This window comes from Epinephelus moara, chromosome 23, assembly GCF_006386435.1.
Source record: "Epinephelus moara isolate mb chromosome 23, YSFRI_EMoa_1.0, whole genome shotgun sequence".
NCBI classification, from domain to species: Eukaryota; Metazoa; Chordata; class Actinopteri; order Perciformes; family Serranidae; genus Epinephelus; species Epinephelus moara.
The window spans coordinates 18,302,079-18,317,279 of NC_065528.1; the positions used below are offsets into that span (position 1 = coordinate 18,302,079).

General features: G+C 41.5%; 1 protein-coding gene across 1 annotated transcript in view; it reads left to right on the top strand.

Moving 5' to 3' along the window:
• The first annotated feature begins 584 nt into the window (after nt 1-584).
• The window catches only part of LOC126384722 (lysine-specific demethylase RSBN1L-like), a 61,535-nt gene continuing 46,918 nt past the window's right edge, over nt 585-15,201 (top strand). Inside the window, exons 1-2 of the mRNA XM_050035948.1 lie at nt 585-1,318; nt 10,788-10,934. Of these exons, the coding sequence (XP_049891905.1) occupies nt 661-1,318; nt 10,788-10,934 (805 nt within the window). The 5' untranslated portion in view covers nt 585-660. The remainder of the gene's footprint in view (nt 1,319-10,787; nt 10,935-15,201) is intronic.

Consider the following 15,201-nt stretch of genomic DNA (forward strand, 5'->3'; position numbering starts at 1 on the left):
TTAGCTGTCCTGTCTTTAAAATATATATATATATATATATTATTACACATACTTGGCTGTTAAATAACACTAAGACTGGATTAAACCAACTGGCTGTTAAATAACACTAAGACTGGATTAAACCAACATGGATTAATTTAATTTAAAGTTTAAATTGTGTTGCACCAAACTGGAAAACTATCTTAAAATTAACAAAGATTAAATTTGAACCTTTCTTTAAATTTCAGTTTTTACTCTGAACCTAGATTAAATGTAAATCTGTTGCACCAAAACTGTGATTGAGGTACAACAGATCTCTGCTTAATTTTAAAACTGGATTTACTCATGTTAAACCTAATTTTAAGAAGAACATTAAATTAATCCTTGTTGTATTAAGCTATCCTAAGAATATATTGAAAAAATAAAAATATTTCTCATGATGTTTCTGTACTGTTTGAGGTCTTGCTCCTCATTATTATCACATAATGCATAACAGTACAGTGCTAAGCCCCGCCCACAGTTTTTCCCTCTCTGCCTGTCACTCAAGCTTAGTCCCGCCCCTCCCTCACTGCCTGTCAATCAAGCCCGGCCCCGCCCCTTCATTGCCTGCTTGCACGTCGCGCAAAAAACAGCAGCGGCGGCCGTTGGGGGAAGAGAGTAAATAGAGAGAGAAACCTCAAGATGGCTGACTCGCTGGGCTCCGCTCACCTCACCGGAGCTGCTACTGCGGTAGCCCCGGCGGTCGCCTCCGTCAAAAGCCCGCTCGCCAAGCCGACGGAGCCGAAAGGAGCCCCTGACAACCGCTCCCAGTCTTCCCGGGATTTCAACCCGCCGCCGCCCAAGAAGGTCCGAGTCGAGGAGAGGAGCGTTAAACCCAAAAAACTCAGTAGGGAAACAGCAGTTGGAGGCAACGGTAGCGGCAAAGAGAAACTCCAGCAGCCCACGAAGCAGCAGCAGAGTTACGGCAGCAGCAGCGGCAGCAGTACGGGCTTGTGGAGCTTCAGCCCGGTGAAGACGAGCAGCAGCGGCAGTAGCAGCAACCCTCCGGTGCCTGCTACCGGTGGAGCTCAAACACCGACAAACACGCATAAAGTCTTCAAACAGAGCGACTTCTTCCTCCACAAAGCGCCTTCCTCCTCCAAACCCAAGAAACCGAGCAAAGATAAACGGCGGGAGAAAGACAGGGAGAAGGGGAAAGGAGGCGGAGAGGAGAAAAAGAAACATAAACTACTGGTGACCTCCGGACCCGGGAGTAACGTTACCAACAACGATATCAGCAGAATTAGTAACACTTCTGCGGTGAGGAGAGAAAATGGGGAGGTCATGTTGCCACCTAAAGGTAGGCCATCACTGAGTATTTTCTTTAAATCCCACTTGAAGCGAATAATAAAGTTTGAGTCGTGTTTATAATAAGCAGGCTGGAGTTCTGCCCTTTTATAGCGACTTGGCTCATCGTAGAAACAGCCACTTGGGATATGAACATGTGGCCCAGAGTGTGCAGTTGTCTGCCTCCTAATTTGTCTGGACAGTCCCGTTTTCGGACTCGCTGCAGCTCAAAGGGCGCTCGAAAATGTTGTACACGAACCCGTACATTTATTTAGCATAACTCTTATTTCATATTAAACGTTTTAAATGAGGTTTACATCGAGTTAAGCGCCCGCAAAGCCCAGTTTAGTCGATGTTTCTACGGGCTATGGCTGCCAGCTTTCGTCGCCTGTTCACCCGCTCGTGAACCCTCGAGCTCCACAACAGCGTTCCAGGGCAGCAGTCGCGCGACCTGGCCGTTACATTGCAACCAGCTGCTCGCGTGCTGCAGCGGGATTGTTACGTAGCTACGTCGTATTGACAAAATATAACCTGTTTTACTCATAAACGCTCAACAGCAATATAACCGAGCGACACAAACACGCTGTAATAATCAATAATTATTTATTATATAACATTAATCCGCATATAAATAATTACACATATATTTAATTTGCGTCGGAGCTGTGTGTGTATTAAAACTGCACGCTGCTGTCATAACAATATGACAGCCGCCCGCCATTATAGGGTAAGTGTTGTTTTGGTAGAGCACCACGCCCCCCTCTGTAACCTCGGGCTGTATGGGAAACAGACAGAGCTCCACAGCTTGTTGTTACTCCATGTTCTACAGTTGTACACGCAGAACACGCTATATTCATTGAACCACTTGGCTCCATTAATTTGTTTTACCACTGAACAACCTTTGCTATCACCCCGGAGTAATTACAGTCGGGTCCTATTGACGAGTATTACGTCAATTCTTGACTCAGTACATCCACGTTTAGTTTTCTTTTGAGTGTAATCACTGGGGTTATGTCATTTAGGTAGGTGAAAGGGGAAAGCATGAATCATTTCACTCGGGTAGTCAGTTCAATAAGTCATGAAAAATGAATTAATTTAATCATTTAAAAAAAAAGGTAACCTATTTTTGATAGTTTACAGTATTACAATATCTTAAAACCCAGACAATAAAAAAGCCAAACAAATACTTCACAATGTAACTATAATTGTATGTTTTTTTTAACATATAAAAGTCTAAACAGTACACTAGATCGATGCTTTATATCTTACATATATATTATTCATTCAAACCTTAATTTAAGACTAAGAAAATCAATTTTCAGCAATGCCAAGCATGAACAAAGACAAAAATAATCAATAGCCAAACCTAATATAAATTAAAATAAACACATAGCCAATAGGCAAACCATTAAAAATACAAATAAAGTCATACAAAACAAACAGTAATACCAACATCTAGCAGCTAAAAGGCAGCATACATGAATAATGAATAAACATGCTATGGTGTAGACTTTATTGTCATTGCACAAGAAGTACAATGGAATTTGCTGTGCCATGCCTGAATATAAAAAAAATAGAAAAATTAGACACAATCCTCCCCCAAAAAATAACATTAAAAATCATTTTTGCACAAGTTGACTCATATTGCACAAGTTGACTCATTATTGCACGTTTGAGTTAAGCTGAATTATTCTCAGTATAGTTTATGACACAATGGTGAGGCAGTGTTTGATTCTAGAGGTGCACCAATCCAGCCTTTTCAGTTTCAATCCCGATGCTGTGGCTTTGAGTATCAGCCGATACGTTTCAATCCCGATGCTGTGGCTTTGAGTATCAGCCGATACCGATCCGATACCACAGTTGACCTAAAAAGTTAACCTTTACATGTAGAACAGAAAAGACTAGGGGCATCAGACATTGATGACTACACAGTTCTTTCCTAAGATAAAATGAAACAAGATGAAACGGATTAATGCAATGATGAACTATTTATTTTTAACAAAAATAAACAATTGTGCAACAGCAGTTGAAATAGTGTGAAATACCTCCACACAGCAGATTCTCTCCTTCGCTCCCTGACGTATGACGTAGCTTGCATCGCAATAGATTTAAAGGGGAAGGATTGCCTCAGGTATAGGTTGCATATTCCGATACCCGATCCATCTGTTTTGATGATATCGGGCCGATATTCGATCCAGATATTGGATTGGTGCATCCCTATTTGATTCATGATCATTCCATGTAAACGGTGCTCTGTAGGAGAATTACATTGTCCCTAGTTCAGTTCTGATTAAGGGAATGTGGAGCAACAACCTATTCTGTGAGTGAGTACCAAGATTATGGGAGTTTTGAGTTAAATCATAAAAAAGCTAAATTTCTGTTTAACATAAAAGCATGAATTTATTTTTTTCCCCATTATGAAATATGCTGCAAACGTTTAACATGTTTTTGTCTCAAGGCATAGACACAATTGGCATCAGGTCATTAACAAATTACAGATATAGCCTACTACAGGATGTCACATGATTTTATAAGAGAGATTTTATCAGTTCCTGGGGAGGAATTATTACATTCAGTTGGCTGATGGCGTTTCTGTTATATCATCACATTAGTGGACCTTTTGTTTGGCCTTTTTTATTCTCTGTGTTTTGGTGGCTATTTTGGGCTGTGGGTTCGAACCCGCCTGCCACCTGGGGCCCTTCCGTATGGAGTTTGCTTGTTCTCCCTGTGTCAGCGTGGGTATTCTGGGGTTCTCCAGCTTCCTCCCACAGTCCAAAGACATGCAGGTGTCAGGTTAATTGGTGACTTTAAATTGCCCGTAGGTGTGAATGAATGTAAGCATGAATGGTTGCCTGTCTCTGTGTGTCAGCCCTGTGATAGTCTGGTGATCTGTGCAGGGTGCACCCCGCCTCTTGCCCATTGTCAGCTTGGATCGGCTCCAGCCCCCCTCGTGACCCAAAGGGGATAAGCGTTTACAGAAAATGGATGGATGGTGGTGTTTTGTCATCGTCACACCAAAACAGTGTCTCAAAAATCTCTGCATTTGCTGCGTGTAAATGTCATGTGTGTGAGTGTTAAGACACTAGCAGGACAACAGAGTGGACACATGCAAATGTGTGTGAGTGCATGATGTCACCCTTTTCCAGTTGGGTAGTTTAAGAGGTCATGACATGCTCTGAACAGGCGCTGCAGTCAGTGAGAACACCAGAATGAGACATGTTGTTGGCCTGTAGCCCCACCACACCATCAGAGACACAGTCTTGTAAACAGGCTGTGCTGGATGTGTGCTTGCACGCTTTATGAGGATTTCAGATCGAGGCTGTTGTTAGTCACCGCACAGATCAGAACACAAAAGAGGGATTCAACAAATATGTGAATGTTAAATAAACCACGTCCTCTCTAACTAAGGAATTAATACATTTTTATTGAGCAGGCTAAGGGCTAATAGTCAATTAGTGTCGTTATGTTTATTATGTTCATTTTAAAACTGTTAATGCTGTGTGCTGGCGTGTTGAGAATATTTTAAAAACACTTCTGCTATGCTATTACATTTTCATCTCTGAACCTGACTGGGAAAATTGTAGATGCAGCCATGAGTAACAATAAATAATAGCACTCCAGCATTCCCTCTGAGGTGCTCTTGAGCAAAGCACCGAACCTCTGATTGCTGTAGGGAGCTGCTCGACGGCCAGCAGTCAGAGAATGTAATTATACTGAGTAGCTTCAAATATGAAGATGGGGAAGTATATGAATGTGGAGCAGTGTTGCTGGAAAACGCACATTAATCCTGAGCAAAATGTTTCAAGGATTAAAGCGCTCCCTTCTGAGCTGCACCTTCCTGTAAAACAGTGTGTCAGTCTTCTTCCTTTACGTTGTGACACAGCTGCATTCGGGATAGGTTTAGAGGTATACAACGCAGGATTGTCGGTTACTGTTTGTACACATCCTCGCTAGTACCGTTTCACCCAGCTATATTTGCAATTTTTCAGTGCTGTGTCTCTTAGATGCACCCGGCACCTGTTCCTGGTTGCTACCTTTTTGTAAAACCCGACCTCACCTGAGTGCTGTGAGGGTAGGTGCCCATAAACATCCCTAACACAAAGAATTAGATTGATTGAGAATGACTGAGAAGGATTGCTTTTGTATGAGTCAACTGCAGTTTTAGGAAAATCCTGCATGGTGTATCTTCAAGGTGATACTGAAAAAATTCTGATCGTGGATGACTCACTTTTTAGACGGACTGCTGCTCAACGGGAGGACATGACTTTGGGCCCCAGTGCTGGAAAAGTGTCCTTGAGCCATAGAGCGAGTCCTGCCAGCTTCAGAAGCGCTTCTCTGAAGCCGATTGTGCTCTGACCTTCCTGGAAGGCAAGAATTTTCCTACAGGGATCAAAAGAGTATCACATCATCACAGTAATATTATTAGTGTTGGGTTTGCCGTTGGAGTGAGGCTGAAGGCAACTGCCAGGGAGCAGTGACTCCTGGTTACATTTGGTCTTTAAATATGAGACACGAGTCTGACTAAGTGCGGCGAACAAGGAAACATTACTGCATCTGGCAGGCTGATCTAGTGTGAAAGAAATTGTTGTTTAAATCAAAGGTCATGGGTTTAATCCTCGCTGGGATCAAGTTGACCTGCTGTTGACACCAACATGAAGTCTTACTTGATATCTGTAATCAAGTGCAGTTCTTCTAAAGATTAACCTTCTCGTGTGGCCTCTCTGGATCTTTTGTTCTGGCACATGTGCCACATAAATCACAGATGCAAGACAGCTTGTTTTTAAAAAGACTAATATGGCTGTTGGTTTGTTTGTTGGTTCAGCTTTCAAGCCTTCTGTGTTTATTAGAAGAGTTTTAATTAATTAGAGCTTTTATGAAGGTCCCCTTTAAACACTCACAAAACAGTGAGGACCAGTGAAATCCTGATTACTCTAGTCTGCTACTGACTTATTGGTCGCTGTGCATTGTTCTGGACATCATTCTGACCATTAAACAAGTCATGTAAACCGAGGTTATTGGGGAAGTCGGGTTGTTGTGAATCATGTTAGGATCGCAGTAATTAGGTTTTTTTGTGTGCATGTTAACGCAGCATGCTGACAGAATCCATGACTGTGTCTGGGACTGCTCGTCTGTGGCCGTGTACAGAGAGGGGGAAAAGTGGAGAGAAAATGAAGCCTGGCTGCAGTCAGCACCCAATTAAGTTACTGTCAGAAGGGTCATTTGCTCAGTCCCAAAAATTACAAGACACTTAACTGTGTGTGTGTGTGCAGTAGCAGTGTGATGGAATGACAGAGTGTCTGAACCTTATTGCTAAATCATTTAGAGATCAGCTTGAATGGTGAATCATGGATTTGTGACCAGCAGGGGTGGACCGACCATCTGGAGGAGCAGGATTTTCCGAGTGGGCAGGTTTACCTGTAGTGCTGCAGTGAGTCCAACAATACTGATGCAAAAAGATCTCAGAATATATCAGCTTCCCTTTAGTGGCTGCCGAGTGATACTACCTCACTATTGTACGTTTTGAATGCAGCGGTTTTCACCTAGGGGTCGGGGGAAAATCAATTCTTAGATGCCTGGGGGTTGAGTGTAATACGTGAATCAACCACCCAAATCCAACCTGACTTTGCTACAACTTAGCACCACTGAGTGTCTGTGTGTCGAGAAATAGTGTTACAAAGCGAAGAAAAGGTGGAAGTTCCTGACATTAATATTGTCTTAAATAATTTTCTAAGACCAGGCTGTAAGTTCCTTAAAGCTGAACCAACTGGATGATAAAATATAACAGACATAAACGCGTACGTCGTGTTCATGTTCTAAGCTAGATAAGCTAAGATAAGCTACCTACGTGTATTTGTGTAGACTGTGCCAAAACCAGCACAACAAAGTGCTTATAACACATAAAAACGCAACAATAAAATACACAGCTAACGTTTGATTATGATGAAGGTGAAGGGAAAAGGGACCTGAACTACAGCCACACTGTAAGTGATTCTACGACAAGGATGCTGTGACAGACACACTGTTATTTATTTTCTTGTTGGTTCTTTGCAACGCTGGGAAATATGTTGGCCGATATAACCCTCCACTTGACACGTCTCTTTTTTAAATTTGTTCCTGTTGTGTTAATAATAGATAAGTGATTCATTCAAGTAAATTCCTCTGTTTGTTTTAATTATGGATCATTACGAATACACTATATTTTAAAATTAGCACGTGGTCACACAGTGAGAGCTCGCTGCATCAATAGTTGTTTTATAATAGCATTAAAGCCCCCTGAATTGGAACCAAAACAAATCAGTAGGTGTCTGGACATTCCCACCTCTATTATACACCCGAAACACACCATAGGCCCGGGTGGCTTTTACCTGTGTTCTTTCATCCACTGACGCCACAGTGGGTCAGTTTACTGCCGTAATTATATGCTTGTTAATGTCCAGCTTTTTGTTGTCATGGGACTGCTCCTCTAGCTGTGATGATCACAGTGGTGGTGAGCTCACTGGCCCGTGCCTAATGTTCGGAGCCCACAGATTCCTTCAAATAGTAATAGGAAACAGACCTAGCATGGTTCTGTTTGTTTATTATGTTCACAAGTAATAAAACCACATCATAAAATCACACTCTCAGAGCAGAAATGATCATTAAATAGGAGTTATGTTTAAAAGCGGAGAGATAATTTCATAGAGGCCCTCATTGACAATGAAAAAATAATGCATCAAGCAGATAGATGCAAAACAAAAACAGATGAAAGAATATCAATCCCCAAGGTGTGTTGGTGGTTGTTCCATGAATCAGGTGCACTGACTAAAAGGCCGACTTTCCAAGAGCGTGACACGTTCATGTATTAAAAGGCATTGAAACCTTTGTATAATATACATTAACATTTATGAGTTTAATGGAGTTATTACATTGATTTCTTTGATCAGGTTATCCAGTTCAGGGCCACAGGAGGCTGGAGCGTATCCCAGCATGCATTTGGCACAACACATTCAGACCTGGCTGGGCTACAGCATTTAACACTATGCGGTCCTGGGTTAATGTAGGTTAAATGTAATGCAGATTTAAATGAAACCTACTTGCCAAACTTTACCCTTTACAAATTGCTTTATTTATTTGTGGTTATCAAACAACAACAAAGACTAAACTTAATTGTCATGAAAAACAACCCCGTTTTAACCACCTTGCTTTCAGACGTGCTGCGATCTACGCAAGACATGGTTGGAGTTTCGCCCACATTCTCTTAACGCCAACCACATAAACTCCTGTTTCCAGGATAATTAAAGTGCTCGTTTGTCCTCATAAACATTTATCACCTGAAGCCATTTTCTCAGGAGTGCCTTATCACTACTGCGCATGTGCAACTCTCAAAAAAGATGAGATGGAAGCGAGATGGCTCAGTCATTGGCTACTTCTATCATCTGCTCAGGAAATTACGATGTGTTTAATTCTTTTCTACCACTCGCCCAATCAGGCAAGATATACTAGCCTGGGCAATCCCTACTGTTGAGCCCAGTAATACAATAAATTATTGAAGTTGATTGGAAGGACTGGAGAAGCTTTTTGTCAAAACAGAATTTACATTTAGAAAACAAACTTTAAAATGCGGACACCCCATTGACTTTCTGAATTTATGATTCTCCTCCCCAAGTTCGATAGCAGCTGAAGTTAACAAACTGTCTGCCTCTGGCCTTCTATCTTTCCCCTCCTGTGATCATCTATGAAAACCACCTGCTGTGTCCCCCTTCAAAACCCGGCTGCTGCAAGACAGCCAGAAAACAAAATCAGAAACAAACAGAGAAGTCGCCTGGATCCCATTCATTTCTCATGCACATACGTTGCTAGTTTTGTGCTGTGTTGCCCTGACAAAATCAACATTATTTTACATTTTAGTGAAATACCAGTTAAGAACATGTGACTCCCAAGTCACGGGATAGACTCCTTTGTATTTTAAGGGGAAGACCCTTCTCTCAAGCTGTGATAAATCAGCATGTCCTCCAGGGTATTTAAGGCCCGCTCAGCCACCTGGTCTAATTTATCTCCCATTGCCTCTAAATTAAAAGTTTATGAATGTTACCGTTCTGGCATGGTCTGACATGTTTTTATAAGTCTGGCAGTAGATCTGAGTGAGCCCTCCTTTTGTCAGCAGCTTCCTGTGGAGCTAAAGTGATGTTTTGAAATGTGCAGTGTTTTTTTTTCTTTTTCTTCACCAGTCTGGTAATTTTACAGCATTTATTTTGCAGAGTTCCTAAAACGGTTTGTTAACATTCTTGGCATTCCTCCTATTAACCACGGGGTATGAGGATAATGACTACCTGCATGTTAAGTAGCGAAGGAAAAGCGGCCCGCTAAACTTCAAAATGCTGAGGTATTTATTTAAATATAATCATTGAAAAGAGTGTATCGATGTACCTCTAATTCTCTGACTGCTCCTTAAGCCTTTTTACTTTCAAAGCATTTTCCTCCTTTGATCCTGCAAACAGCGAGTCCAACCCCACTGTGTTCACTTTCCCACTCCCCACGTCCACAGGAGAGTGAACAGTCTGAAAACACAGCTTCCTTTTAAAGAAGGATCTGACTGAGTTCAAAGAGGAAAGTTCTTTGGAGAGGGAAAGAAAGAAAGAATCAGCAAAAGAAGTACTGTGGAAAAAATAAAGGAGGGTTTTTTTATATATCTTTACGGGAAATGAAAGGAAATAAAAAATCAAAGGAGGACGTGTATTAAAGATTGTTGAAATGAAAGTTATTTTAAGAAAGGTGAGGTTTCCTCGGCTCTGCTGGAGATGATGATTTACACCCATCCACACTTGGAGCGTACTCTGCCTCTCAGAAAGTGCTGAAGAGGTGTTTGTGATGGTATGATATTTACATTTTAAACTGATGCTCTCATCCAGAGCGATTTGCAATGAGTGCAGCATTAGAGTGCACTCCAATTCCTTGAGCCGTAATATTCCCTCAACACTGAAATGATTCTGTCAGACGGAGAAAACGCCGGAAGAGGAAATAAAACGAGTCAAAAAGCAAGGGAGGATTTTAGGACTTTTAAGAGCAGAGCATATTGAAGCTAGCAGAGAACATGAGAAGGGGATGAGTTAGAGGGAAGAAACGTGAGGTATATTTTGATGAGATGTAGCTTTAAGGTTATGAGTGAAGTTGCAGAGTGGCTGCTGCAGTCTTAAAGGGAATTGGAAGGTCGTTACAGTGCAGGGGAAACATGAGAGATAAGAGCAGAGGCTTGGTGGAGAGATGAATTTGTTGCAGTGGGGAAGGAAAAAAGCCAAACATGTTGTAGGAGGAAAACCAACAAGATTAAGCAAAGGGTGTTGGCCAAGGTGAAGCACTTGGCAAGAGTTTAGTCAGGGGGTGAGAGGAAGAAATCGAAGGGAATGGAGTCCGCTCACAAGTGTAGCATGTGTGTTGTGAGTAAATCTCTAATGCTAATGTGTTTCTACCATCGAGACCTGAAGACTTCCTCTCTGCCTCCACAGAGCACTCCAGCAAGGCGCAAGAGAGGGAGCGGGAGGAGAGGGAGAAGAAGAAGGTCAAAGACAGAGAGAGGGAGAAGGAGAAGAAGAAGCACAAAGTGATAAACGAGATCAAGAGGGAGAACGGAGAAGTCAAGCAGCCCATTAAAGGTTAGTGGAGATGCACACACACATACACATGCTAATCAAGTTATTTATGTAGATTTATGAAAGCTTGTTTTTCCTGAGTTAATTGTTGGTCTATAAATGTTTGAAAATATTCATTAAATGCCCATCACAGTATCCCAGATCTTTTTTGCGATGTCTTCAGTTGTTTTTTGTTTTGTTTTTTTATCTAAGCAACAGTCCAAGACCAAAATGTATTCAGTGATATTTAAAGTGGAAAGAAGCGAATGCTTACATTTGAATATTTGGCATTTATGCTTAAAAGTAAGCAGAAAAATTGAGCTTGAGCGCTTTTTGCTGACCTTGGAAACAGCAGCTTGACAAAAAAATCTCAACACTTGTCAATTATCATTTCCGAAACTCTTAGCTACATCTCGTGGCCTTCCTCAGTGAATGTAGTTGCTCAGTTGTGAAGGATGAAGATAATTATTTTCTGTTGATTGGCTCGTAGATTAACTAATTGTTTAAGAACCACGTAAATGTGAACCATCTAATTAAATTACAGTTTATATAAAATATGTTAAACGGTAGGCCTGTCACAATAACTACTGTTGTTAGACATTATATTGTATGTATTTTGTGCTGCTCCCATAGTGATAATATGATAGCATAATAGTGGACGTACAACCCTTCCAAAAATGCAGGAAACTTTTAAATCTTATGAATATTCAGACATTGAAATTGGAATAAGAAAATTATTAAGATGCTTTTAGAAAAGTAATTAACACTTGTTAATGTATACACGAAAGTATTTGTAAATTATAGTACCTTTTTATAGGAGTAGCTCAGAATTGACCCATTGCTAAGTCCTGCCCCCAGACGCAGTCTGGCCAATCATGACGTAGCATTGGGCCGGCTCAGACCAGGGTCCAACAGCATTGACTCTAATGCAATCATTTCAGATTTCCTTGATTTTTAGGCTGGTTTTGTGGATTTCAAGCTAAACGTTGTGCCTTGGGCACGTCTTGTATTAATGATAATCGTTACCTGGAGAGGTTGGAAAAAGATACACGTTTCTTCCCTGTTCCAAAACCAAAATCAAACCCTGAAAAGTGTAGGGTTAGCTAGCATCGCATTGTGCACAGATGAACAGTGTTTGACTTCCCCCAGAGATCCCTGCTCGTCTGGCAGCAGCACGGGGGTGAAGCCAAACACCGTTCATCTGCACACACTGTGATGCCACACAGCTGTCATATTTCTTCAGGAAGTGCAGTTAGTTACAGTGTGGGCTCCATGCTAACTCCGACAGCTTGATGAACCATCACAAAGGGGCGAAAGGTCAGATACTCAGATTGAGACTTAATACAAATTTGGCCACCAAAACCAAAGTGATGCCTTTTGCGACGAATAGACAAAGTAGCGAAGCTCCAGGAACATCGCAGTTACTTCCATAATAAGGCTGGTGTGCTGCAGTCGGCTCCTTTGGATAGATGGCCGAGGAGCCAGACGGTTTGCTGGAGGATTTACGAAGTAGAGGCTGAATTGTTGAAATGGTCAAACAACAAATGACACACATTTTGGCTCGTTGCCAGTGGTCGGCAAGCTAACAACTATTAGGACTGTGCCTCTTCCACTACAAAAGTGTAGCTGCAGGCTTTCGGTAAGCTGCGTTGTGCTGTCTTTGAAGTGTTGACTTGTTTTCCCTTGGACTCACGCTCTTTGGCGGAGATAAAGATGAAACAAAAGTCTTATCATGGTCGGGGTAACCCTGCTGTTTATTCTGGCGTTGTGTCAGCCAAAATGTTGGTGACATTCTTGTGTTAACAAACACCTGTAAACACAAAAGGCAGTGTTGAGGTTAGCAAAATGATCAACGTAGTGTCAATATATTGTACGATAAGTTAACAAAGGTTTTGTGACAGGCCTAAAAAGAGGTTTAGCATGATTTAGAAACACTTAAGGGCCTTCAGTATATCAGGGTATCGGCGATCTTAAAAAGTAGTAGGTACTAATAGTAGTTATAAAATATTATTGTATTCATCCAGTTGCAGGCTGTGACAGTGGACTGTTTGTGCAGGCGGGTGTTCAGTCAGCACCATCAGATCTATAGCAATCGCTGTCACTACTTCAAGCTACATTAGCTGGAAAGCTCAAGGCACTGGCCCACTTTCACCGTGCGCTGTAAAGTATATCATCATTATCTTTGTAACATCCAAGCAGCATACACAACTGATCAGCATCCCAGTGGGTGTTGAAATATGCTAATGCTGTAGGCTGGCTATAAAAGGCACAATACACCACAGAGTGACAGTGGCTGTAACTGTTGTACTTTTTCTTGGAGACATTGATCCCTGGCTTTAGGTTGACCTTTGCACTGTGCTACTCCTCACCTGGAGGATTGGTGCTTGGGGTTTGTTTAGTCTGACCTGTGTGTGTTTATATGGGCAGCCTGATTGTGCATCTGGTAGCTAGGATTGTTACAGGAGAAGCTGAGCGACAAGTTAGGGCAGAGTCGACTACCCTTGTGTCTTATGCCACTCTCTTTCTCTGTCACTGGAAAACAAGGAAAAAGACTGTTTACATTAACAGTGACTGAGATGGAAGAAGCAAGAATAAGCCATAGATATATGAGTCTATTGACCCTTTAGATGATAGACAAACAATTTTGATAATCAACTATGTATTAAAGTTATTTGTCAACCATATGCTGAGCTTTTTTCAGTTTTGATATGATTGTTTGTTGATTGAATACTTTTTTGTTTTGGCTTGTAGTTGGACAAAAACAATTTGAAGACATCACCTTTGGGTCTAGGAAGTTGCAATGGTATTTTTATTTTACTATTTTCTGGCATTTATACGCTGAATGTCATAATGCACCGTGAGAAAGTAAAGAACACATGAGGAAAACAACCGCTGCAGTTATAGACTGTATGAGATAATGGACATAGCTAAGTTACATCACCCATTGGTTTGTGGACTCCCGTTTTCAAGCCTAGAGCCCGGCATTTTGGCCGCAGTTAAGTTTTTGGAGCCAGAAGTGACCGTATTTGTAGTGAAGGGTGGATCTGACTTTGAAGTCGAGGACACTATTTACAAATAGCCTGTCACTCAAAGCAACCACATCCTTAATTATGCATAACTTTAAGCCTTGATAAATTGTTAACAGATGAGTTAAATAAAAATTCACCCCTGCACAGTTGTCATTAACGTTAAAATTACTATTGAAACCGAAACCGTTTTATGTACCAGGCTATAAACATATTTATTCTGCTGTAGAGTTGGGCATTTTAATGTGGGGGGTCTGTGGGGATTGACTCATTCTGGAGCCAGCCTCTAGAGCCTGTCCAAGGAACTGCAGTTTGTGGCTTGGTTGCAACCCTGGACATCTTTATATGGCTTTATTGTCTGACTAATATGTAATTGTTGAGACCTATATAAACCAAAAATTGGTGGATATTACTTTATGAAACACCTAACAAAAATATTTTTTTTCGTAATGGACCTCTTTAAAATGTTATATCAAAGACTTGTATTGTAGAAACATAAAGTATATATACTGAAGCACGGTATTTTACCGTTGAACAATGTTTTTAAACAGTATTGTATAAAATAGGGATGCATTGAATATTCGGTAACCGAATATATTCGGCCGAATATTGCAAAAAAAACACATATTCGGTATTCGGTGGAATAAGTGAAAAGCAAGGCCGAATAATAGCAGCGTGTTTTGATCACGCAATCAAACAGCTTGCGGTGACGGACGGAGTAAAATGTTGGCAGTGTGGTGATATTTTACTCCGTCCGTCACCGCACTCACATTTGCGACTAAAAATAGTTCTGTGCGAGCAAAATAAATCATTCAGCACGCTGTGTGAGTACAGATTTCAACCAGCAGCAGAAATGAAAGGCGAATCCCGCCGGTTGTGGGTTGAACGGGGGTCACAGACACGGACAGGAATACATATTCCTGTCAAATACGGCGGCCGTAGTGCTCTGCGGCGCAAGATAACGGCTTACTGGTGATGGAGAAGTCCGGCTCCAATAACAGGGCTCAACAATAAGGATTGCCCGATTGCCCGGGGCAAGTAAAACTCGCGGTCGGGCATGTAAACTAACAACTCACTTGCCCGATCAGGCAAGTTGGTAAAAATAGTAAAAGTTAATAACTAATTGATAAAATAAATGTATTTTAAAACGTGCTCTTCTGCTCTGATGCAGCGGTCTCTCTGCCTGAAGTCACAGGCACAGCTGTGTAACAATGTCCTGCCCACAGCCCCCATTGATATTATTTTGCGCGACGGACGCTTCATAT